General features: G+C 43.1%; 1 protein-coding gene across 6 annotated transcripts in view; it reads left to right on the top strand.

Annotated features, from left to right (window-relative positions):
- Window positions 1–24067, top strand: part of SUSD6 (sushi domain containing 6) — a 92929-nt gene that overhangs the window by 43433 nt on the left and 25429 nt on the right. For 5 of the 6 annotated variants that reach the window (XM_075754239.1, XM_075754241.1, XM_075754240.1 and 2 more), the window contains one exon: window positions 4320–4349. The exons of the other annotated variant lie outside the window; for it this stretch is intronic. In XM_075754239.1, coding sequence (XP_075610354.1) covers window positions 4320–4349 — 30 coding nt within the window. The remainder of the gene's footprint in view (window positions 1–4319; window positions 4350–24067) is intronic. 6 annotated transcript variants of the gene reach the window in all.

The raw sequence follows: 24067 nt of genomic DNA on the forward strand, positions 1-24067 counted from the left end.
ATTCCGTCACTACTTGTTAAGCAGAGAGCAGTGTCTGAACTGAACGAGTCTTGCATATTACTCAATAGGTGCTTGTCCTTTGCCCTGTCATTTTGATTCCCCCAGCCTTTTTCCCCTCCATTCTCATCCTTTCACTGCAGCTGGGAGCACTTGGACTGTCTGAATAGCAAGGACCACATTTTAGTTGAGTGAGAGTCTCGTGTAGACACTCTTATGTGTATGCCCTGTAGCAACTGCTCATGTCAAGTAATTTTGGAAGTGTAGACTGTCTTCATTTCTTAGCAAAGCTGATGAATCTGTTCAGCTTTAATTGTGCGCTACCTTCTGACACCTCAACACCTGCTAACTGCACCCCTCTATTAGATCCTCTTTGCAGCTTGAGTTTTCCCTCTCCCCTTTCTAACTTCTTGATGGTTATCTGATGGACAAGTGTTGAGAATAATGTAAATAGCAGTGCAATGGGATGATATGTAAAATCTCAGCAGAGATGAGGGGATCTGCCTCTTAGAAATGAGAGGAAGAAGACAATATGCTGGATACTCACAAGGTAATATGTGATGTGAAGTATGTGCTTGTTTACCCAGTATACCCTGAAACATGCCTTGTGTCTCAGACCAGGCATGATGTAGCTTTTGTCTGTAGAGAGATGCCTGATCATAAGTGGCATGGGATGGAAGGAATAACTTTGTGTGCTCGTGCACAGAACTTTGAAGGTTAGTCCCAAAAAGGCACATAGATTTGATTTCAGCAGCTGTTGCAATGTATAACAATAGCTTACATTTGAAAACAAAACCTCAGTTCTTGACATAACTATAAAAAAATCCTATTTATTTGACACAGCATGCCACCTGAAAATGTCCCATGGCCAACACTCCTCAGCATCAGTGAAGCCTGAATTGGCCTCTGCATGCTAGAGCAGAATCAATGTTAGTTGCCAGATGCACTCAAAGCTGAGGTGATCCAGTATGGAAAAGTCTACTGGTGCTGGAAACTGGAGGAGGAGTTGATCTCCTTTTAGTATTTCTGGCTCTTCAAGTTGGAAGGGAGAGGCTGCTGAAATCAGATATCCCAGACTTGTATGTCGTCTTGGCCTGATTTTGGCTTTGTAGGTAAGGAGGGATGGGGGGACACAGATGAGAGTATGACAAATTGGCAAGAACAAATAGTGAGAGTAGGAAAGGGGCAAGGTCTTTTTGGATCTGGTCTGTCCTTGTTTTTTCCAGTCTTGCTGCTATTGGTGATAATGTCACTGCCTCATTTCAGATGCAGGCCTGTCAGATGGGCCTCCCAGTCTCAGGCTGGAGTGCGCCATCCCCATCTGAAACTCCCATTACATACTGCAGCACCTTCAACTGACTCTGTAATCAGTATGCAAATGCCTTGTGCTGCACGGGGCTGCTGGATGCAGAGAGGCAGCCACAATACTGGCAAGCCTTTTAATATCATTTTTGAGGCATCCAGTCACATTAACTAAAGCACTAGTTAAGCATGTCAGAAGACCCAAGAGTGGTTCTGCATTGTTTCCCTTTGTGTTCCTTTTGCTTCAGGACCTGAAACCAGCTGTGGTAAACTGATCAAGGCAGATCATCAGCTAAATAGGATTATAGTGGCTAGGCATGAGCTATTTCCTGCAGGGGGGGGGTGAGAAAGTGAGTGTGTGTGTGCAGGGGAGCCCTGGATAATAGCAGAGGGCAAGACATGCAGGGGAAAAAATGCTGGTGGAGGGGAAGGGCTTGCTGAGGAGTGCTTCCATATACAGGTTTTCTGAGACTGGGAGGTATCAACCCAGCTGCCAATTGCTGGGAGGGATGGGGGTGCTCAGTGATGTGTCATGGTCCCGGAGAGCTGCACCTGCAGCAGCATGCCAGCCATGAGTAACATTAATGAGCAAGTCAGCTGAGGAGCGGAGAGCCAGATGGAGAAACAAAGAATACGGGTGAGGTGCTTGGAAAATCAGCTTTCCTTCATCTTTTACTTTACATAGCAAAATCATTCAGAGCAGGCAGAGCAAAACGATGTTAACATGAAGCAAGAGATTGTATTAAATCTCTTGGTGGTAATGCTTATCTTGAATGCGGGACCAACATGACATGCTCACAATTGCTACAAAAGCTGAAGAATGTTCTCATAAGAAGACAGACAAGCATGGAGACAATAGCTGGCTCTGCTATGAGTGAGAAAGCAGAGCTTGTGATTCATATGTTTAAAACCATATGATGTGTATTGTATTGCAATAATTTTGCTATTCAGAAATTCTGTTGCTTGAGTTTCAGGAGGCTTAGAGATATATTCATGTTCTGGTCAGGAATGTGTTCTCTTTGCCACGTGGCTAATGCAGAGGACAGACTCATTTCCAGTCAGCAAGCATCTGGTCTGTCCTCTGGTAATAAATTGATTTTATTTATGCATGAATTCTTAAGAAAAATCTTCAGTGCTTTGTCTCAAGCAATCTATCTAAATATCCGGGAGTGCCACGACATGAGTATGATAAGTTGCTTAGTCACTAAGCACACTGAAGAATTTGGGGAAACTGCTCCCTTTTCACAGGAAGATATCCATTAATATAACAATAACTGCTGCAAATATTTTAACACAAAACAAATGCAGTATTTGGTGATGGGCAAGCAATGAAGCTGAGTCAAAAGAGGAGGATTTATGGAAACTTCAGTGCTGTTCAGAACTATTTTTTGAGCTTTATCACTGTTGTGCCTTTTTTCCTATCTGGCAAGTTCTCCAAGATTAGTTGGGGGAAATAATGAAGGAATGAGCAGGCAAGGAGACTTAGAAAGCAAGGGCCTGAAATGCTGAGGGTTAGTTCTTCGCCTGTCTCTTCTGTTTTCTTTGAGAGTTCATCTGGAATGTAGCTAAGAACCAGGGTGCTTAGTAGATAGAGATGGAGAATTTTTGAAGTGTTGGAGAGGAGCAATAACAACCCTTTTGTCTACTTTTCTACAGATAATGCTTCTCCATTCTTTCTTTGTTGCTGTGATATTTTTTTTTCTCCCTCCTATCTCTGGCCCTTAAGGTTATTCCCAAGCTCCCAAAGGCCTTGCGTTTCTATCTTGTTCACAAGGGTCCTCCTGTCTGGCCAGGCTATTTTTGAAAGGTTGACAGTGGATCAGAATAAGTTGTTCATTAAATTTTAACACGTAGTCTCTAAAATATTCTGAAAGCTTCCTGTCATCTGTGTTCCAAATGGTGTAATCTCTCTTGGATTCATAACCAGCTCTCTCAGAAACCTATCAAAACATGGGTTGGGCCTTTCATTATAGATAATAGCATCACCTGGTCCTGGGAAATGCAAGTAAAGGTGTTGGTAAAAGTATTAAACATTCTGAATTAAGCGAATATCAATACCCATAAAGGAGAGACTTGAAATATTAACCTTTAAAAATTAATAATAATGCAGGCTTGGTAAATCTTAAGTCCATTTAGATTTAGACACAGCCTGATTTTTGTTGACTGATCATGTGTGAAACGCAGTAAAGCTAGCTCTTTAATTTTTAGGATTGCCATTAAAGTGATAAATTGAACTTGAATAAACTGAAACTACTTCATTCCTGTGTGGTGTCTCTGACGCAAATGCAGCCAATCTGCTGTTTGCTGTTCTAAGGTCTTTTCAGTGCCAAGGTTATTCTGCACAGAAGCTCTTGGATACTGCTGGTATTTGTTTGCGTTGCGCACAACAGCTTGTTAGAGTGCACTCCAGTCATTGAGCAGATTCAGACTTGTTCCTGTTCTTTGGGATCTGTGCAAAGCAGAGGTTTTCTTTGTCTCTAATTGTGCAGCTGAAAGGAAGGTGTTTATACAGCTAGGGATGAAATTGAATGGTCATGAAAACAAGGACACTATAACATGGGATGGCCAGACAGAAACATGGGGAGGTGTTGTGCATGAACAGAGGTTCTTGATTCTAACCTACAAGCTTCATGTAAGTGTGGGTTTGGAGAAATTACAGGGTCAGTCCAAAGAAGTGTGTAGTTCTCTATGGAGAGAAGGGTGTGTGGTGCAATTCCTCTTTCCAGTCCCTTTGGAGAACTTAAGAGCAGAGTGATACAGAAGAGCATGGTGAGGAGCTGCAGAATAATGGCCAAGCTGCAAAGGTGCCTAGGAAGCAGATGCAGATGGGCCTGGAATTAGACTATGCAAACTGTTACTATACTGATCCAGGAAGTACTATTTAAGCAACTGGCTTGAAGGGAGTAATAGGGATCTTAAGAAGCCACACAACTTGTTTAATTTTACTCAGTTCTAACAGTTGATGGATGAATTAAAGCAAGCATAGTAGTAATCCTGAATTTTCCTTTTGTCTGTCTTAGGTTGGCTCAGCAAATCCAAAGGACCTACATGTGAGTAGACTTATATTCACTGCTGTACTATGAGAAATGAGTGTGATGTTTTAGTGGTTAATGTAAGTGGCTATGAGCTAGGATTCCTGTTATACTTTTGTTGTGTTGGATAGGCTAAGATCTATCTCTATGCCCCTTTTCCATTGTATTTGGGAAAGGTGACTGCCCTCAGTTTGAGAGAGGGAGATCAACTTCCTATGTTTCACTGTGTTTAAACAGATTCTTGTGCCTTTTGTAGCAGTTAACTTCAAAAAAATCAAATAGAATAAATATTTCACTAAAACGCAGAGAGAGATCCTGCTTGTGGGAGTTTTGAGAGGCTGCCAGAGAGGATTGAGAGGACAGGGAGGGCAAGCTGAGGCAAAAACCCTTCTGTTTCCTTTAATCAAGAAAGGTGAACATCTCATCATAGAGGATGACTCTGGATATATTCCACTGGATACTCCTGTTTTTCATTTCCTGTGCTTGGAAAATGTCTGAAGTCTTTCCTGCGTGCATGTTATGGATGTATGTAACTTTGGGAGGAATTGGAAAGCATATTTGGCTTCTATATCTGTTCTAAATGTATAAAATTTTATGTAAATCTTTGTTGAACTCTGAAATTTGATCTGTTTAGTCTGAACTTCCCATCTTCAAACAAAACAAAAAAAAAGGAATACAGAATGAAAGTCTGAGGGGAATAGATTTATAATGAAGTATTTAAAGGTATGGGAGGAGAATTTTACCACCTGCCAAATTTTGATCTTCAGAGAGTGGGAGATAGGAGAAGAGCTCATGGAATCCTCTGAATCCTGGATTTTTATCCAATTCCTGAATTTTACTCCTGGCAAGACTGGTATCATACACACCCCTAGTATTAAGGGGCTTTCAATTCTTGGCCATGGTTGCTAGCAGGAAAATAAGCTGCTTTAGGAAATAACTCAGGAGTCATCTGGTCCAACTCACCTTAGTTTCTTGGGCTAGAATAAGAAAGATGGAAACTGGTAGGATCTCCATTGTAGAGGGAAACAGGAGGGGCACTGAATGGCACAGTTTGTTCTTCAAGAGAAAGTATTTGCGGATGTCTGTCCAGGTTCTGACTCATTACCATCCTGATGTCCCTTCGTGACTGCTGCCCACTAGGCTGAAGATGCAGAATTGTCATCTTACGCAGCTTCTTTCTATCACTGAGTCCTTCCTCTTTATCTATGTGAAGCAATCATTTGGGCAGAGTTTGGGTTTGTTCCTAGTCTCATGGGAAAAGCGTTGGCAGGGAGACAGTTTGCTTGCCTCGTGCCATTTGACAAGTCCTTTGCTGCTTCTGTCCCTTTTGAGTCCTAAACTGGTTACCATTGCAGCTGAGGTATTCTGTTTTTAGGATATGTTGAATGTTTTCCATCTGTGCAACCCTCATCTGCAATTGCTTCTCCAGCCTTTGTGTTTAACTGTAGCAGCACAAGCAGTTACCACCTCCTGTTGATGCTGCCCAGCTATTGCTGACTCTGTAGTGGGGATGGCAGAATAAGAAGTGCTCTGGACCTGTGGCAAACTTCAGCCTGGGCTGTTACTGCAAATACTGCTGGAATAGCTGGTGTGTGATACGTAAAGCTGTGGAGTAGGTATCTCCTCAGCATGCTTACATGGGTGATAAGGGCAAAACAAGCGGTAGGGCAGGGTGGGTAGCTGTAGACTGTCAAGTCTTCAGCTTTTGTGACTGAATCTGTCAAGGCCCCGTGTTACACACAGCAATCTGTGTCTGGATGAGGATTGCTAAAACACTGCTGGTAACAAGCTGCTGATAGTCGAGCGTGAAGGCAGGTCGCTGAAGGCACTTGAACAGCAAGCTCAAATGCTTGTACCTTCGTGAGAGTAATTGGAACGCAGTGACAGGATTATGGCATTGTCTCAAGAGGTTGTACCTGCTTTTCTGTGTGCACTGATCTGCATATAAGAAAACATTTTAATGAACTGAAACCTCTGGGGAGTGTTCATCTTCCTCTGCAAGCTGGAATTCCCCTGCGGCTCTGCTTTTGCAAAGTGTTGTACTGGAGTTGAGGAGGGGCAAATTGCTTGTTTCCAGATGTCATTGCAGAGATTTGAAGTAACGCCTTAGATATGGGCCTGCTTAGATGAGTTGCAGGATGAGATAGGTGGATTGGGCTAGAAGAGGCTTGTTGCTGAACGGTTGAAGAATAGAATGAATTTTTAGGCCCAGCTTAGTACAGTGATCCCTTATGGAAGGGGAAGGGAAACTTTTGGAGTCCTATGCTGAGAAGACTGCCTAACCTCAAGAGGTTGTGGGGATGTTCCCTCACTGCTTCTGTACCTTGGCCTGGCTGGTGCTAGATGGAGATGCCCTCCTGTGCTCCTTCTTTATAGGGCCAATGTCGTGAATGCAAGGAAAAGTGCATTTATCCATTTGGCATGGTAAGAAGCTTTTCAGGGGAAGCAGAAGCCAACAAATTGAACAGTAGGGTAACAAAAGAGTGTCTTTAAATCCTGTGGGGTCAGCATTTTGGATCTAGCCAGTCATCTTAATTCAATGGGGAAAATCTTTCTTGATTGAGAGCAGAAAGAAACATCGCTGCTGTTTTCGAGATACATCTTTTACTTAGTAAAGGGAGAAGCATGTCTGATTTGAAGAATGTTGCCTTGCTGTAGAGTGAGATAAGCACCTCTGGTGGATGCTGTCTTCAGTTTTCACCCCACAGACAGGGAAGAAACATGGTAGGCCTGACACATGCAGAGTCATAACTAGAAAGCCAGAGGTGGCAGCTGCTTTTCTGGCTTAAAGGAACATTTTCTATGTCCTGAGAAAAAGACCAACATGGTGAACAAGTTTTGTATCAGACATACCCTTCAGCGCCCATAAAACTATCCATCAGAAAGAGAATAAAACTGTTTTGTAATCTCACCAATTTTGTTAGTTAGGCAACTTCATATTTTTTTTTCCCCTGCTTTTGCAGCAGAGAGATCAGCTGCTGAGACAACAGGTGAAGTTTTTCTGTTTTAGGTAGAACTAGAATGTTTTGAAGGAAACTGACCTATCTGGAGGCTCTTCAGGCATAGAAAAGGATTAGAAGTGAATGGAGATTTGTAGGAAGGTGGTAGAATAGATTGAATGTGAATGAGGATCAGGGGTAAGATTGTAGGAAGGAGAGGATGGGGACAGAGGAGTGCAGCAAAACTGGAAGGTGAAGGTTTCCACAGGTGGAGTTGTGAAAAAGATGCTGGTGGTTTAAAAAGCCAATTAGTAGCTTGGTGGTTAAGTAGTGTAAGTCCTGAAAGAAGGTAGTGTTTTAGTTACGCAAGCAGATTAGAATGGTTGAGAATAGTGTGGCCTTGGGAGGGAGGACTCTAGTAGAAATAAATATATGTGTGTTGATTTTTTTTTTTATTGGTTAGGTAAGAGCATTTTGATGCAGGATATGTCTTTACATCAGACTTTTGAAGCTTTTCTATATGCAACAGGACTGACTAATGAGGCACTGACAGGGAATTTAAGAACTTGAGGGTTACAAAGCGTGTGCCCTCCAGAGACTGAAGCTTCAAGACAAGAATCTTCTCAAGGCAGGAGCAGAGTGAAGATGCCAGTTACTGAAGCACGGTCTGTGTCTGCCTACAAGTGCTCTAATGGCATGGCTGGTGATCTGGGAGGACGAGAGAAACTGCAAAAGACCCCATATAGCAACTGTGTGAAACAAGACATAAGGAGGATTTTCAAGTGGAAGTTGCTGCCATGTTTAGAGAAATATCTGTGGCTTTCTCAGAAAGTTCTGCTTTTCTTAGTTTTATAGTTACACACTGCTTTGCTCTTCCCCATCCTGCATTTGTTTGGCTGCCACACCTACTGTAGAGGAACCTTTCCTGTAAACAAGATAAACCTATTAAAGCTGCTAGACCCTGGATCCTTGCCAACAGCAAGGTATCACTCCCTGCTGATGGTCATGCTTTCCAGGTGGGGTCTGTGTGCCACTGTGTGTGGAATGAAGTTATATCAGAGCGGGTTACTGACTTCTGGTGGTGCCTCTATTCTGGATCACCAGCATCCTGTAGATTTATCTCCAGGAGACTTACCTGATGCTGCAGAGGCCTTTAGGAATGTGCTTCTGGTGTGTTATACAAAACCCACAGCTGTTGATTTATCCCTGGCTGGGAGGGGAGAAGTGTGTGGTTTTAATGTTTCCTCTGGCCCATTCCACTCCTACCTTCAGAGCAGCTAACTTTGAAACTCAGAGTCCTGAGGGTGTGCCTGCTGTGTGACCAATCTCCAGTAGTTCACGTTTTAGGCCTGCTGATGTGCTTCTTGAAAAACATCAGTACTGTCCGAGTTGTGCTGAGCCATGTGTTATGCTGCAGCACACCTTTACTTCTCTTTAGCACAGGCAAAGGACCCTAACTGTAATGCTCTGTATTATCCTACAGCTGCTACTTCTTCCATCCTAAAGCTAGTACTTCTTCCACTGTGTTGCTGGTTTGGCTTTCCCTAGCAAAAGTAATCTTTGAATGCTCCTGGAGAACAACCTTCAGGTTTCATTGTAAACACTTTCTTGGGCGTAATTGACTTAGGTTATAAGATACTACGAAAAGATAAGGCTGTATCATTTGAATGTTTGGGTTCAACTGTCACTTTCAACTGAGGAAATTATTCATTTTTAATATCTAAGCTGAAAAATCTGAACATAGTCACAAGCTGTGACAAGTTTGCCTTTGAGCGCAAGTCTTAGTGAAATCCACGAAGTCAGCAAGTTTGTTTTTCCAATTGTGTTCTTTTACTACTCCACTTCTTTGTCTTTCCCAACAAGCTAGTCTTGTTGCAAATGTTATTGCCAGTAGCCCAAAGCAGAAATGAGTCTTATGTGACATAAAAATGCAATGTCTTTGAGCTAGCATAATTTTAACTGTCGGGCCTTCCCATTTTGAATCTTTATTTGCATTTACTTCTCAAATACTTAAATACTTAAGTTGACAGTTTGTGCTTTGATGGTGGCTGTTTCCTCCATGGCATTTATTAAGCTAGACCCCACTTCTGGAATAGTTGGGGGAGATGTACAGTGTTGGGAGAGCTGAGCTCTCTATTGGTACAGGATCCTCGTTCAGTTTTGTGTAACTGAAGTGGTGAAACAAATAGTCAGCAAGTTTGGCCTGAGGCAGATCACAAGACTGGCATTCTGCCGTGCGGGAGAGGAGGGGTGTGCAATGGTGGCCAGATCACTGCTAGCGTAAGGTGACGCCTCTGGTGGGGGAACACACTTGAAGTGCACTAAGAGTTGTGTCCTTGGGTGGGCAGTGGTATGACAGCATGGGGAAAAGGGGACATTGCAGCCTGGCATCCAGTACACAGGGTGGCTTTTAGCATCCTTGATTCTTGTTGTCAGTAAAACCAAGAGAGGCTGGTGGAAGCTGCTAATTAGGGGTGTTGTGAGGAGATTTATTCTCTAACTACAGTCAGGGTGAGCAAAGACCTAGCTATTTTACTGCATACCTCTGGCTACCTGCCACTTGTCTGAGGCAGGTCAGGAGTATTTCATGCTTGGCTGTGTCAAGTTCCGCGGAGCGATTTGAGAGGATGAAAATGGATGTCTGTTCTGCATCCTCTGACAGCAGGTAAGCATCTATCACTAAGTCTTTTTCTATCCGCTGTACTCTTAACTTAATTAGCTGCTTTACATTGAGGAAATTTTTCTCCTGACACTGATTAGTTAGTAGCACCAAGGGAGGGTGTCTGCAGAACCAAAGCTTTTGTGTTTTTCACTTTAAAGTTATTTGGGTTTGGTAGCTGTATTTCAAAGCTGCTTGCCAGTGTGCACCCTGCACAAATGAAACCAAATGCATCTCCCTTTCCAGAGGGGTCTGTTGCCTGCCTTCCTTTCTGCTGGCCTCCTCATTCCACACAGAAATAGTTCTCTATAGGTAGGAGTTCAAACACCTAAGCAGCAGTGGGCTGACTGAGCTTTTTAAGACAAAATAGATCTTGTTACTTTTCTGGCAGCAGGATTTGGGGCTCTTATGTATTATTTCTGTGGCGTTAGAGTAGCTTCACCTAATCTCATAGTGAAGTGGGAATCGCTGTAAACGCAGCAGTGTTTGTGAATGGCAAATGTTGTTTCAGTCTGTAGCTTTCCAGTTAACCTGTATGTCACCTGGTGTAAAACTTAGTTTTTACTTCTAATTTTACTTCTCAGCCATTATGGTGATGGTCTCCCTTTTCTCCTGTAGTGGGAGGCTCTCTGGGAAATTGTAGGAAATGGTAAGTTGTAGGAAACATTTTTTTTGCAGCAAATTCTATAGCATTGAAAACAATCATTGAAGTTGGTTTTCCCTGGTCATTCCCTAACTGGTATCAGAGGTAAGGAAAACTGAAGACTAAATTGAAAACAAAACTAAAAACCCATCTGGTAACCATCTGTCAGTTGTTACATATCACATGGTGGCAGGATCAAACTTGTGCCCAGTCTTGTCTCTGATCTCCCCACAGCAACCAGTTCCAGTTGCTTTTGCAGGAAAGTCGACTGCTCTCCATCCCTTTAGAGTAGCTTTCTCCATAGGAGGGATTCCTCCCCAAGGCTGAGCTGGTTCCTAGGGTTGTGAGGATAGATGTATTTATGTTGATTAGTTTTTTTAGCCATGCTCTCCTATGCCAATATCTGTTGTGCCCAGCCTAATGACCAGCTGTAACAGTTTTTACTGCCGTGCAATTGTTTAGCAGTAGCAAGAGGAGCAGTTGGGGACCTCTTGCTTCACCTTTTTTTCAAGTCTTCCCCGAGCCCATCTTTGTCCTCGCTTGTGTGTTTGGAGAACATAAGGCTGTGGCGTATGGCTGCTGCGCCCTGGGCCCCAGCCCCACACGCATGAATTCGTCAGCTTGATCTTTCCACCCCTGCTCCTCGGGAGGGTCGGACGGCAGCTGCAGCTCCTGTCAAGCACGATGCTGAGCAGGGAGCTTTAGGGAGGAGAGTTACAAAAGGCCCAGCTTAAATCATCTGTGTAAGGGCACAGCGGAGGCTCTGTCACCCAGGGCCCACTGCTTGTCTTCTGGTGCTATGGTTGTAATGACATTAGCATTTCAAAAAGGGGATTACCACAGCCCCCAGGTTCTAATGGGAGGATATTTTGGCTGTTACTTGAAAAGCTGCTTTCTAGCTATCTCTGCTTTTTTTTTTGCTTTTTTTTTTTTTTCCCGCCTGTGAATCCTGAAGGGTTGGTGACGGTGGCCAGACCATTGTTAAACCTGTGTTCTTGCTGTTGTGAGGAAGCTAGTTGTTGATTGGCCTAAATGTGGAGTGGTAGATGTGAAGCTGTTGTTGCTGATAGCATTTGTTTTTGCTAATTTGGAGTGACTGTCTAAGAATTTCCTAATGGAAAAGTTAAATTAAAACGAATGTCTTGGGATCACAATTGTATGCTAGAGAAGCATCCTGATGTGATGCTTACAGGAAGAAGTTACGGTAACTATACTAGTTTGTCTCATGTATTTCAACCAAAGGAAATGGGCAGCACACACATCCTATTAATTCTCTGCCTTCCAGGCCTCTCATGGTACCAAAAACTCTTTCTGTGCCCAGGCACAGGATTTCAGGGCAGTTCCTTGGAGAAATGGCTGGTTGTTTGGTTTTTTTTTAAATAAGGTCTTGTTTAAAAACAAAAATTCTTCTAATGAAACTTAATTCCTCACTCTTGCAGCTCTGTTGCAGTGTCCTCACTTTGGATCAATATTCAGCTGATCTTTGTTTTTCACTAAGTTAACTTTCCCTTTCCAATGCTGTTTGTGTTGGAAACTTGTGTTAAGACCCTACATAAACTGGGCTCTAGTGGAAAATCCCCATGGTTGCTATCTCCTTTCCAGTTCCATTAGCTGTAGAAATGATGGGTCTGGCCAGGCAGGTTGGTCATCTGGTCCCTGGGGCAAGAGAGCAAAGGGAATAGTCTTGTTTGCCTACCAGAGAGAGGCAAGACTACTTTATGCAACCTCTTCAACCACGAATGGGCCCTAAAATTAGTAGCTGACCCACAGCATCCAAAATAGGAGCCCCTTGTCTTGACTGTGTGAGCATGATTGGAAGGCATGTAGCGGAAAATGCTGGTGATTGCCTGGAGCCTTGTTCTGAGCAGTATTGCTAGTGCTGTGTGTGTTGAACTGCTGAGTAAGAATGGAAGGTGTGTTTTGAAGAGACATTATTATATGCGTAGGTTGAAGTGTTCACAGGCCTTAATCTTTGTTTGTGCCCATACGAACTTCTCTTGCGTGTTCACGTAGGGCATAGTTCACCAAGTGGTTTTGCAAAGCAGTGCTGGTTTGTCATGGCCGCCCCTTGCTCTGGGCGCTGCTGGGAGCAGCCACCAGCCAGGTGAGTGATGGCTGACATGGGGACAGACAGCTGGAGACCAGCTGGAAGAACTGCATAGCTCTTCCTGAGAGAGGTGGCGGGCCTGGGCCCTAGAGAAGCTGTCCCTCAGGGCATCAAGGAGGAGCAGAAGTAGAGTTTCCTCTGTAAACACGGCATAGGGTACTTGGTGTTCTGAGGAAGGGAGGTGTTTCACTTCTCTGTGTGAAAACAGGAACTGTGGAATGCCTTCCAGGAGTGTGGTGGCTGCTGACAAGGTGTGTGTGCTTATTCAGTGTATTTTTAACCCTACCAATCTTAAGGCCTGTTCTAATCTGCTTATTTCTGTACAACACACATCTGTCCATAAACTTCAACAAGGATGGATGTCTTAAACATTAGACATTCAATTGAACTGCACTGAGCGAAGGTGGAGCTTTTGGGTGCTCTGTGCCTCAGGTGAGCTGGACTAAAAGCACAGAGTGGCAGAGATGGAAGTTGCTATGGTCGCTCTGTCTTGTCCTCTCCTTTTCTCTGTTTCTGCAAGTGTGCCAGCAGACACAGCTATGCAAATCTGCCAGCTGTCTGCTTGGGAAGTTAGTCACTGAGTCGCTGTGCAACCAGCTCTGGAGTAGGGTAGTGAATTTAAGTTTCACTACCGTGCATCTTTATGTGGCTGGCTTTGGGATGCATGAGTTTCTGCATCCCCTTTTCTAAACACCTTTTCTGGTAGTGATGATAGAAATTAAATACTCAGTATGATGGTGGAAGCAGACTGGAGAAAAAGTAAAGCTGTAAATCTGAATGCTGTGAACTAAAAAGCTAAGAACTAAAGAATGCAGGGAAACATCAAACAGCCTCATTTCTGAGAGGCTGATCAACTTTTAGGTTTACTGGACGGGGGGAACCCTCTGTCATTCTTTCCAATTTCAGGGCAATTACTCTTTTAAGGCTTGCAAGAGAAAGATAAGGACAGCAAAAATAGAATTAATAAGTGCTGGTCATAACATTTAGTGGGATAAGAGCATTTATAGTTATTATGGAGTAAGAGGAGGGGGGAAAAAAGCATGAAGGAGAAAGTTTTATTTCCCTTGCTCCTTGTTTGGATTAATGAATTTAATTACTTGGAAATAGCTAGTAGCAAACTTGTGGGTGTTTTTCAAATGTACTTTTAATAAGACTGCAAATTTTAAAAGAAGAGGCAATTCAATAAAAATAATTGAAGATGTGAGTAAGAACTTAATGGCTATATCCCCCATTGCAAGTGCTTTGTGTCTGTAGATGTTAAGAGAACTGAATTAATATGCCTCTGATGTACTGGGAGGGGAGAAACCAGGACAAGATTCTAAATGCAATTCTAAATGCATGGAAGCAAGTGAGGTACCAACTTTCAAACAGATCCTTATAATAAAGTTGTTCTTTCTTTTGTTCCTGTCAGCATAAAATAGAGACAAATATGGAAAGGAAATGGCTGAACAGAGTAATGGGATTCTGTGTAACAACCAGCAAGAGTGCAGGAGGTCGGGGGAAAGGAGACAGGGCAGAATGCCAGAAACAAGGATCTTTGTATAATAAAGCTTGTGTCAGAAATTCCTCTTTCTTGATGATATAGTTTAGTTTCCACTAAATTGTTTGCTCTTTTGTCAGCTTAAACTGGGGTTTATAAAGTGATATGGCAGCTAAGCAAGTAAATAGCAAAGAAAAATAGCTTTGTATCTTCTGGAAAATAGGGAAGATATCTGGTGGGATGGCTATGATGTCAAATACATTTACCATCAAAGGAAATTTTCCAAAGTGCTTGTGTCTCTCTAGTAATCAGTTGGGAGAGGATGTCTCAAGTCATGCAAGCACTGCTGAGAATTTTACCCAGTGTGTTAAACAATCTGAAAGAGGGACTTAGTATTCTGCTGCTTAAATTTGCAGACAATACAGTACTGCAGGAGAGATGCAAAATTCCCATAAAGGCTGAGTAACATGAGATTACTCTGGGTAACAGAGAAACTGAATAATGTCTGGAAATCCATGAAGAGAAACTGAAGCTAGCTTTCTCCAAAGGTTACTTGATTAGTAAGCAGATTGAGGCGGCATTTGGAAGAAGGCATGAATCTATTCCCTTACACAATTTGCAGTCGTGGCAGCCCATTTTGAGTTGTTTCAGAAAGACAGGGTGGAGCCATACTCCTTTTCATTTCCTCTTGGTGGGTATGTACCCCCAGACAATACTAATTATCTGTACTGAAAGTCTACCAGCAGTACAAGAGAGCTTCATATTTCCAACTTGTCCAATTCTGTGATGAGAACAGACACGTTGCCAGAGGTGGCTGGGCCATGAATACTGATGGAGGGAAGTGTAGTTCTTTAGCTGGAAAGATGCTTCTGTGTTCCCAGTTTGCCCAGTAGCAACAGGCTCTTCTATTATCTTCAGCATCAATGCTAGTGTGAGGGCTCCCCAGGGCATGATTTATTAGAAAATAGTATGCTGAATAAAGCAGTTGTATGCAGCAATGGTGAGGCAGTTTCTTGTGGTCTCTCTTAGTGACCCTTTTTGTCAAGTCATCAAGAGGAGCGTTTGAAAGCAACATGCCATATTTTAGTCAGTCTCATCGGGTGCTCAACCATGGAACAGGCATGTCCCCTGCCTGGAGCCAATACAGATGCTGTAGGGCAGGAGTAGCTGTTCATCCTTGTTGTAGGAGTGCCTCTTGCAAAACCATCTTTCCTGTTCCTGTGGGCTACTGCAGCCCTGGAGATCTCCTTGTCTACAACATAATTCTGTCTGCAGGTATTGTGCACTTCTAAACAGGAACTCACTGCAGTCTAGTAGCCTGTGATTGCTCAAGAGGATTCACACATTATGTTCTCATTGCTGTGAAACTTGTTTTTGAATATTTTTAACCCTTTCTACTGAGGAGTGCCAAGTCCTTTAATATGTCCTAATTTTGCACCTGTAGTTGCATGGCCTCTCAGAATGGAGCATTATGGAAAAACTCCTTTTCTGGGAGTTTTTGCAGAGTCTAGACTGGAAATCTGTTGCCAGTAAATGTGCTAGACTGGGATTAGAAGTTTCCAAGCAGTGATCTTCGAAACACATAATAATAGTCCATGTAGTTCTGCCTGCGACGTGATGACAGCTTCTTAGTTTGAAACTGCTTTAATTGTGTTGAAGTGGAGCTTTAAATGTATTCTTGCTTTCTAGTGCAAGCAGTTTCTGGAATTGGCAGAGGTTTGTGCCCCCGAATAAGAAGGTATGTGATCACAAACCACCTCTTATTTGAGTGTGTTTTACATGCTGGGGTGACTTTCGTTGGTGATGAGGAGTATAAGAGGAGCAGAAAGGGATAACTTCAAAAACGTAAGAGAAAACATAGGTGCGTTTGGGTAGCTTGCTCTTCCCTATGGAGTTACTGCAGAAGGGATGCTAGGCCTGGCAGTGTGGCTGTTGCAGGATAGTGTGGGATCAGTGTCTTCCCGGAGCAGCAGAAGAGATGTTCTGACTTGGTTTCTGTTTATCCTGCAAGCTAAAGAGTAAATGTCAACTGTCTGATTGTCTCTTCCTCCCTGAGAATAAGAGTGACAGTGACAGCTTTGATGTGCAATAACTAGGTTGCTGTGATTTGCGTTCATGGCTTTAAGTTCTGATGCTGTGGGTGCAGGGCTATGAAAGTAGATCATGGCATTTAAGACAGACACCTCCACCCACCTCATTAATGATGGGAATTTTCCCTTTCCTACTCAGCCATACTGACTAGGAAGAAAAATGGGGAGAAAAGAAAAAAACAGTGTCATAATCCAGGTGACCTTTCCTGGGGCTTGGGATGTCTTTGCTGTCTTTGTCCTCAGGCAAGATACCAAGAAAAAGAAGGTGGAGAAGAGCGGTGGTCTGTCTTTTGAGGAATGCTCTTGCTTTCTAGGCATTAAGTTCTGTTTTGTGGAAAGTCACCTTTACTTCTGGTGCGAGTTAACACAGGATAACGGTGTGTTTAGCCACAAAATGGTCTTTTGCAGGATTGCAGCATCAGTTTAAGAACTGAGAACCTATTTTAAGGTGTGTCATAGGGTAGCCCTTTGGGAGAATGAAAAATCAATTTCTTAGCAGTGCTAGATCTTGAACATGTATTTTAGAAACAGTAACTTTGAAATCCCTGGGTACTTGGTGAAAAGATCTAATCCAGAGGTTTTGGAAAAGGCCTTTCTGTGCTTTGATCCTAGCATAAGATCCTCTGGTGAGGCTTCAGAAGGCTCCTTAATGTACACACAGAGGGAATGTGGTGTTGGAGGATGTGTGGTCAAACTCCAGTTGAGTTCTTTGTCTTGGGAGGAGGAGCACTGGTTTGGCAGGAGAGGACTCAGAGGAACTCTGAGTTTATCGAGCTGTTCAGTATTTCATTAATACCCTGATGAAAGATACTGGTTAGTATGAGGAGGCCCAGTTGGGAAGTAGATACTTTTAATGCTTCTGCCTTCTTTCCCAAACTTGAGCTTCTTTCCACTGAGGCTGAGCCGTTTCCTAGGAGCACTGTCCTCTGCTCTCCATGTCAACTGCCAGAATATAGCTGTTCCTATGAGTAGCATCCTAGATCCTCAGTGTGGCTTAAGTAGCCTTTTCTAAAAAAGTGAATAGGAAAGATGGGGTGGACAAGGGACTGAATAAAGGATGACGCTGCAGGCTGTCTAACATAATCAGCACTGTGAAATTGAATGCGACAGCTGTTGGACTGTCTTTGACTATAATTGTGTTGGCAATGGGAAGAAAGTTCTGACAGTGTCTGTGCTTGGTGGGATGTATTTGGTGAGAGGGAGTAACTCCTGTGTGCTGAGCAAATTGTATGGGGGTGGAGGAGATTGAAGAAAGGAAAATTACCAGATTTTTAAAGAAGGGGCTGTGGAATCATTACACCGCCTCTTGTCCTGATAGCACCCTGCTGCCTGCTAAACATGACTCTGCAGTGCTCGTTGCCTTGCTAGTAAGACAGTGGGTTTTCTGTTACTTCCCTCCCATAAAACATTTCAAATCCCATTTTCCCCAAGCATATGGAGGAGATGAGGAAAGAAATGAACAAAACCAGGAAAGCTCTGGGTAAAGGAGATACTAAAGATGGAAACAGTATCAGAATGGCTTTGTAATACCTGCTGCTGTTCTGTAGCCCTCCGGGATGATACATGTTTAAGGCACCATGTGTTCTTAAGAAACTTGACTTGAGTGATCAAATCTGGGTTTGGAGCTCTGATTTCTGTTTACATTGTTACCTCTGTAATACTCATTCTTCCTGTGATTAAATGTGTGTGCTGTTCTCTGAAATTCTTTATATTGGTGTGAAAAAACAATCAGTTACTGTTCAGTAACTGATCGGTTTAGTAAATGCACTCCTGATTTTTCTCTGGAATTTTGTTTTACTCTCTGGATGCTAATTTATCAGCATCAAAATAACCTTCCTCCCTGCTGGCTTTTCCCACTAGTTCTCAGGCATAAGATATCCATATCTGTTATTTAAGTATTCTCAAGGAGTTTGCATTCACAGTTGGGAAGAGTTCCCAAGTGTGCCTCTCTGGGAGGCAGCATTTCTGCTATTTTTAGCATGATCTCTTTGGGGCTTCCATTTCCTTTTTGTGAGAAACTTCACTAGCTGGAAAGAAGTTGAACCATACAGTAAATGGATCGCAAAGTTACGTGGGAAGCTTTCGCTCCACTACCAAGAAACCTATAAGCGCTGTCTGGGCATTTTCACCAAACTGTCTGACTGTCCTCCCCTAAGCAGCTGAAGAGACATCATGGTATAGCCTGACATAGAATTACTACATCTTGGAAACAGTTGATGGAGAGGCACTATCTGTGTACTGTTTATTTTTGCTGTGTCTGGGGTCTTCATTTGTGTCAACTGGTAAATTCCATCTGGCCATAATGCTTGGTGGTTTATTGCCCCGCTACTGATCTACAATCCAGAAGGTGTGATGGGAGAAATTTGAACATCTGCTGCAGGGAGAAAGAAAAAATGCATTAACTTGTGAATCATCTGTTAAAATGAGGAGGAGAGACTTTGCAATTCAGGGAATTCATGGAGTGTAGAGAGACTCTGACTTCTGTAGGGGACATGGAGGTAAGGCTGGATGACAGTCTAGGAATGGCAGTAGGGATGCTGAACTAGTTAGCATGAGAAGTGTTCAGATGTAGACACGGTGATTGAGAGCGGACTGGAGTCAGTGGCCTGTGCATCTGGCCTACCCTTTAGCTGTCTTTCTGGAAGGGCACAGATCTCCTGAAGGCCCTGTGCCATATCTGCCAGCTCTGTGTGGATGTCTAGTGCCTCAGAGCTAACTGAGCCTGAATGGAACCCTCTGTCTCGCAAGCTCCACACAAGAGGTGCTTTCTTCAGCTCTCTGAAAAAGTGACTTGGTATCATGCATGGGGTCAGCTTTTAGGATATGGGGTGCCCTATGTGTTGAGGGATCTTGTGTATCTTGTGGTGTTCTTGAAATTGTCAAATGATCTGCTTGTGAGCTGCCTCTGCACAGAAATGGGGCTTGCTGAGTCAGTGCCCAGGACCCATAGATGTCTGGCTGAAGCCGGGGCTGATGGGCAGAAGCCTAGTGAGACCTGGGATGGGTGTGTGTAAGGCAGGTTCAGCAGTTGGATCTGTAGCGGGAGGGAAATCTAGCTGCACAAACTTTACCCCAGGCGGTGGTAGTAACGCTGAGGCCTCTGGTGAGAGAACACAGAGAAAAAGAATAGCATAACCTCTGCCCTTCCCTGGTTTAAGCTTTTGATAGTAGAAGCACTCCTACTGGAAGAAAAACCAGATGCTGCTCCCTGCCCTGCCCCGAGTTGAGGGGGTATTAGATGGGAGCACTGATACTGGGGAAGAGCTGGGATTTGGATACTTGCTTCCTACCACATGCGTTCGTGTGATGACGTGGGAGGCAGATCTGCGTCCAGCTGTGTGTGTGTGAGGGCTCCCCAGGGTGTTCTCAGCATTCCTCCAAGCTCTGGCCCCAGCTCTGCAGAAGCTGGGAACACTCGTGCATTTTCCCCCGTTTGTACTTAGCGGAGCACTTCCTGTGGCATTCGGGCATGCTGCAACAGCTTCCTCTGCTGCGTTCTTCCCTGGGGAGCATTTGAAATGCTCTTTTTCTGTGTAAGGAACTTCTTGAAACTGCTTTGTTCTTGCATGGTTTGGGAAAGATTATGTTGTTGTTTCTAGCTGACAGGCTGTAACTTTTCCTACTGTCTTGGTTGCTCTTACTTAATGTTTCCCTTCCAAAGCCTGAGTCAGAAGAAGGTGGTTGTGAAATCTGTCTGCTAGATCAGTGTGTATAGATATGAAATGTATTCTGAGTTGACCAGAGTAGCGAAAGGGATTTTTATGTTCTTGGGAATTATGAACCTTTAAATTTTTTAAAAGAAAAAAACAAAACAAAACAGTTTCCTTTAAACAATTATTTGCCTTTTGGAATAATCTGGCCTTCTCACCTCATCCTGTTTCTCAGAATATCATATCCTTAAGCTATTGTAATGACATTTTATAATGTAACTTTAGCATTTCATTCTGGTAAGTTTTCTGTCTCTCCCAGTAAAGATGGTACTGCACCTTTTGAAATCAAATTTGAAATGTTGTCCTGCAGGATTGGCAATTTAGACAAAAAAGAGCAAGTACTGATGTAGTGGATACTGTTGTTATCCACTAGTATTTTTACTTAAATATCACTGAAATGTACAAAAACTGTCCTTGCAGATAAATACTTAAAAAACCCAAACAATCCAAAACAACAAAACCAAAACAACAAAACCCAAACAAAACCAAACACAGGCCAAAACCCCAGCTAAGCACACCATCTCTTTTATGGAGCTAGGTAGTTGAAACACAAGCTGGGGAGTTGAAATTATTGTCTGATATGAGGGAATGCTGGAGCTGAGCAGGAATTTTCTCATGCATGTTTGATAGAAGATGGCTGTGAGGAGGAGCAGTTGGACTTCAGGAAGGAGGAGGCAAAAACTGTAAGAAGCTGAAGAGGGACATGAGATGTCTCCAACTTGATGCTGTAAAGGCTGACTGGAAAGTGCACAGGACAGCAAGCAATGAAAATGGTTTCGTGTTATTTTGGTTATTGTGGTACTCAAGGAAACAAGTTTGTAGCAGCATCTGCAAATCAACTGAGTTATCTGGAAGACACTGGCCTGCACAGTCTCTTCTTTTCAATAAGGCAATGTCCTAGGCCCCAAGGTCTGGCTGGCAAGAAATGATAATAGTATCATTCAGGCTTGGCCTGTCAAAGTCAAGAGTGATCCAGGTAAAATGCTGTTGTTGAGGTGTGATTCTGGGTACTTTATGCAGCCAAAACTCAATCTAGCATTTTTACACTGTTGCTAGCCTGTTAACTGCATGTTGCCCTGAGAAATGCTGTTGCTGCGTTTAGCAAGAACTGCTCTGACATGACTGATGATGCTGTATAGATAAGATGTAGCCAAAGGAAGCCACTTGGGAGAGTTGAGCAAATAAGTGCCTCAAAACAATAAATGAAACTTAATGAAATGTCACAAAAACATAAAAAACCAACCGGCACAAAAGGGACCTTGTCGAGTTAAAATCAGATGGTAACACTGCAAGACAGTAATGCAGCATATGCATCCCTAGCCATGTGTTAGTCCTGTTTATGGCGATAAAGGTTGAAGTAAATTCCTGACCAGTTCTTCTGTGTAGAAGAACTACTGAACTGTGAAATCCTGCATCTGGGTTGGCCTTCCTTGTACAGAAAAAGACAAATATCAAAGCAATTAAATTAATCTGTAAATAATTGTAATTGAAATTAATTATATTTGTGATAAGGACCCTTAAATCATCACACTGGGCTCTCCAGACCTGAAGCTGTATAGTCACAAAGGCAAGCAGGAGAGCCCTCTGAAGAGGGAAGCTGAGGCAGGGAGGCAAATCATCAGGTTAGCTGTTGGTGGAGCATGTCTCTGGGCCTAGGTCCCTGATGCCTCGGCCTTGGTTCCAGCCATTTAGCTGCGTTGTCTCCCACTTTGAAATTTCAGCCTCTGGTGTAAGGATCCATAATGTCTAAGTCAGCAGTGGGTTGTGTTTTGGCTGGCTTTGTTGGCAGTAGGTTGGAGCTGGAGTTGTGTGTCTCCAAGGCTCAAGAGCATTTGTCAGGCCAGCTGTGCTCCAAAAACACCAGGAAAGGAGCAAAAGCAACCCCTTATTGAAGCGTTATGAGAGTGTTTGCTTTCTTTTTTCTTTTTTTTTTAAGCTTTAATTTGGTACTTTAATTGTTACAGAACAAAGAACCTGTTTAGGTTACTGGGGAATATAAAGAAGCAGCGAAGAATATGTACAGTCTTGTGTTTCTTGTTGCTCAAAAGCAGCAAAGTGCAGAGAGGCAGGACTGAAGTTTAGCTGTCCTTGAAGAGACTGGTCTCTTGCCTGAAGATTTGTTTTCTAAAACAGTTATATTGTGGGGTTTGGGGTTGTATGTTTTATAATCTCTTTTTATGTCAAAGGGAAGGAATGGTATTTCATCTCCTCTTATGTTTGTCAGTCATCTAAGGCTACAAATGGGTCCTGTCTTGGCAGTTGCTGCCTCTAACCTTTTTTATTACATACTTTTTCAGCTGGATGTTTTGACTTGCCTGTGTTTTGATTCCAGTGGCTATGGTGAAAGTGTCAGAGGACACGTAGTATTTCAAAGGGTGAGAACTCCTACACATCTTTTCGGAACACTGTTCTTGCCAGCTGTGAAAGAAGCTTGGTTTTTTGAACGATTTCCCAATCCTGGCTTCTTTCAGTTCAGCTTTGCTTACCCTGTGGGTGCTTGGGATGAGGAGCTAGAAAGACAGAAAGGAAGATTTTATGTTTGCTGCTAGGTATGCTTTTGACAATTTGCTAATACACCTTGTTAGACAATTTGCTAATTCATATCCATTGAGTTGCTTAGAGCTGTTAGTAGGTACTGGGAAAATGGAGGTATGAAAACAAACACTTTGAAGCTATTACATTTGAATAACGAGACAGTCTTCTCACAGGAGGTGGCTGAAAATCTGAATTTTTATACACTGCATTTGTAAGGATAATACTCAGTTGTCATTTATTTTCCATGTGCCATTTGATCCCCAGCAGAATCTGAGTGGGTGGAATGTGTGGGACTCTGCCTGTTCTGCCAGAACTGATGATGTCTTCTGTGATTGGTAAATCAAAGTAGCAGCAGCATCCCACCAGACCTTGATGCCTCTTGCTAGTCATGCTCCAGTCACGAAGCAAGCTTACAGATAGCTTCACTGAGTTACCTCCCTTCTTTTCAAAAAAACAATTGCATTGCCAGTAGGTAGAGAAGACCACAGACTGAGGAGCTGTTAAGTTTCAGTGTAGGTTACACACTGTTAAAGTGTTGGGCAATTTAGAAAGGTGTATCACAGCTCGCTCTCAGCAAAGTAAGAAGTTTCTTTTACTTTGAAGCTTAGTTCTTCAACTTCACTCTGTGTGTCATAGAGATTTTGAATTGTTAGAGTCTGGATTGAGTCTGTATCAGCTAATCAGTTCAAGAAAATGTAGCTGAGCGTGGTTGAACTTGCAGCGTAACTGGGAGGTGCTAAGACTTTGTGGTCTCTGGGAAAGCTAGATTTGCCATGTGGAGTACTTCTGTCACTCTGATCTGAGGTGCCTCCCACTTTGAATGGGGTGACTTGAGGAGCGTTCAAGTGGGGCTATTTTTGTTTTCTTGCTGGACTCTGCAGAGAAGTTGCTTGTGAGGCTGAGCTGTTGTAAAGCCAGCAGAAAAGATGACTGAATATTTACAGCTAACCTAACCACATCTAGAGTGAAAATACGAAGTGTGCTTAAGAGAGGTTTTCCAGCAAGACAGGACTAATAACTCTTTGCAGTTCTGCCCAGCCAGTGGTAAATGAGTTGAGTGCTTGTTCTGACGAGTCCCGTGACAGAGATGAGTCATTCTTAAAGGACAAATGAATCTGCCCAGATATTAGATTCTGATGTGTTCAATGATCCTGAACAGAGCCAAAGGTCAGAAGAGAAGTGGCATGGCAGGATGAAAAAGTATTCTCCAGCGTGTGCTGATGTATCAGATTGAGGTTTCAGGATTGCTGTCCTTACCCACCTTTCCCTAGCAAAGCTGTCTGTAGACATACTGCTGAGGGAAACCTCAGTAACTTAGGGCTTTGAGCTTCCCAGTTCGGTTTCCACATGGATGCAAGTAGAACAACGCTTAGCACAAAGCGATCTCCTGCGTGCATGTCGTTACTAGATCAGCCTTGGCCAAACTTCCAAATTAGTACTTTGGATAGACTGAGTCAGAGGCAACAGCTGCTTCTGCTGAAAGGATGAAAAATGAATCGGCTGCAAAAGGCTCATTAGTGAATGATGAAGGCATACCAGGGCAGAGCTTTAAAGTGACTTGGCTAGTGTAGGG

Source organism: Balearica regulorum, chromosome 5, assembly GCF_011004875.1.
Source record: "Balearica regulorum gibbericeps isolate bBalReg1 chromosome 5, bBalReg1.pri, whole genome shotgun sequence".
In the NCBI taxonomy this organism is placed as follows: Eukaryota; Metazoa; Chordata; class Aves; order Gruiformes; family Gruidae; genus Balearica; species Balearica regulorum.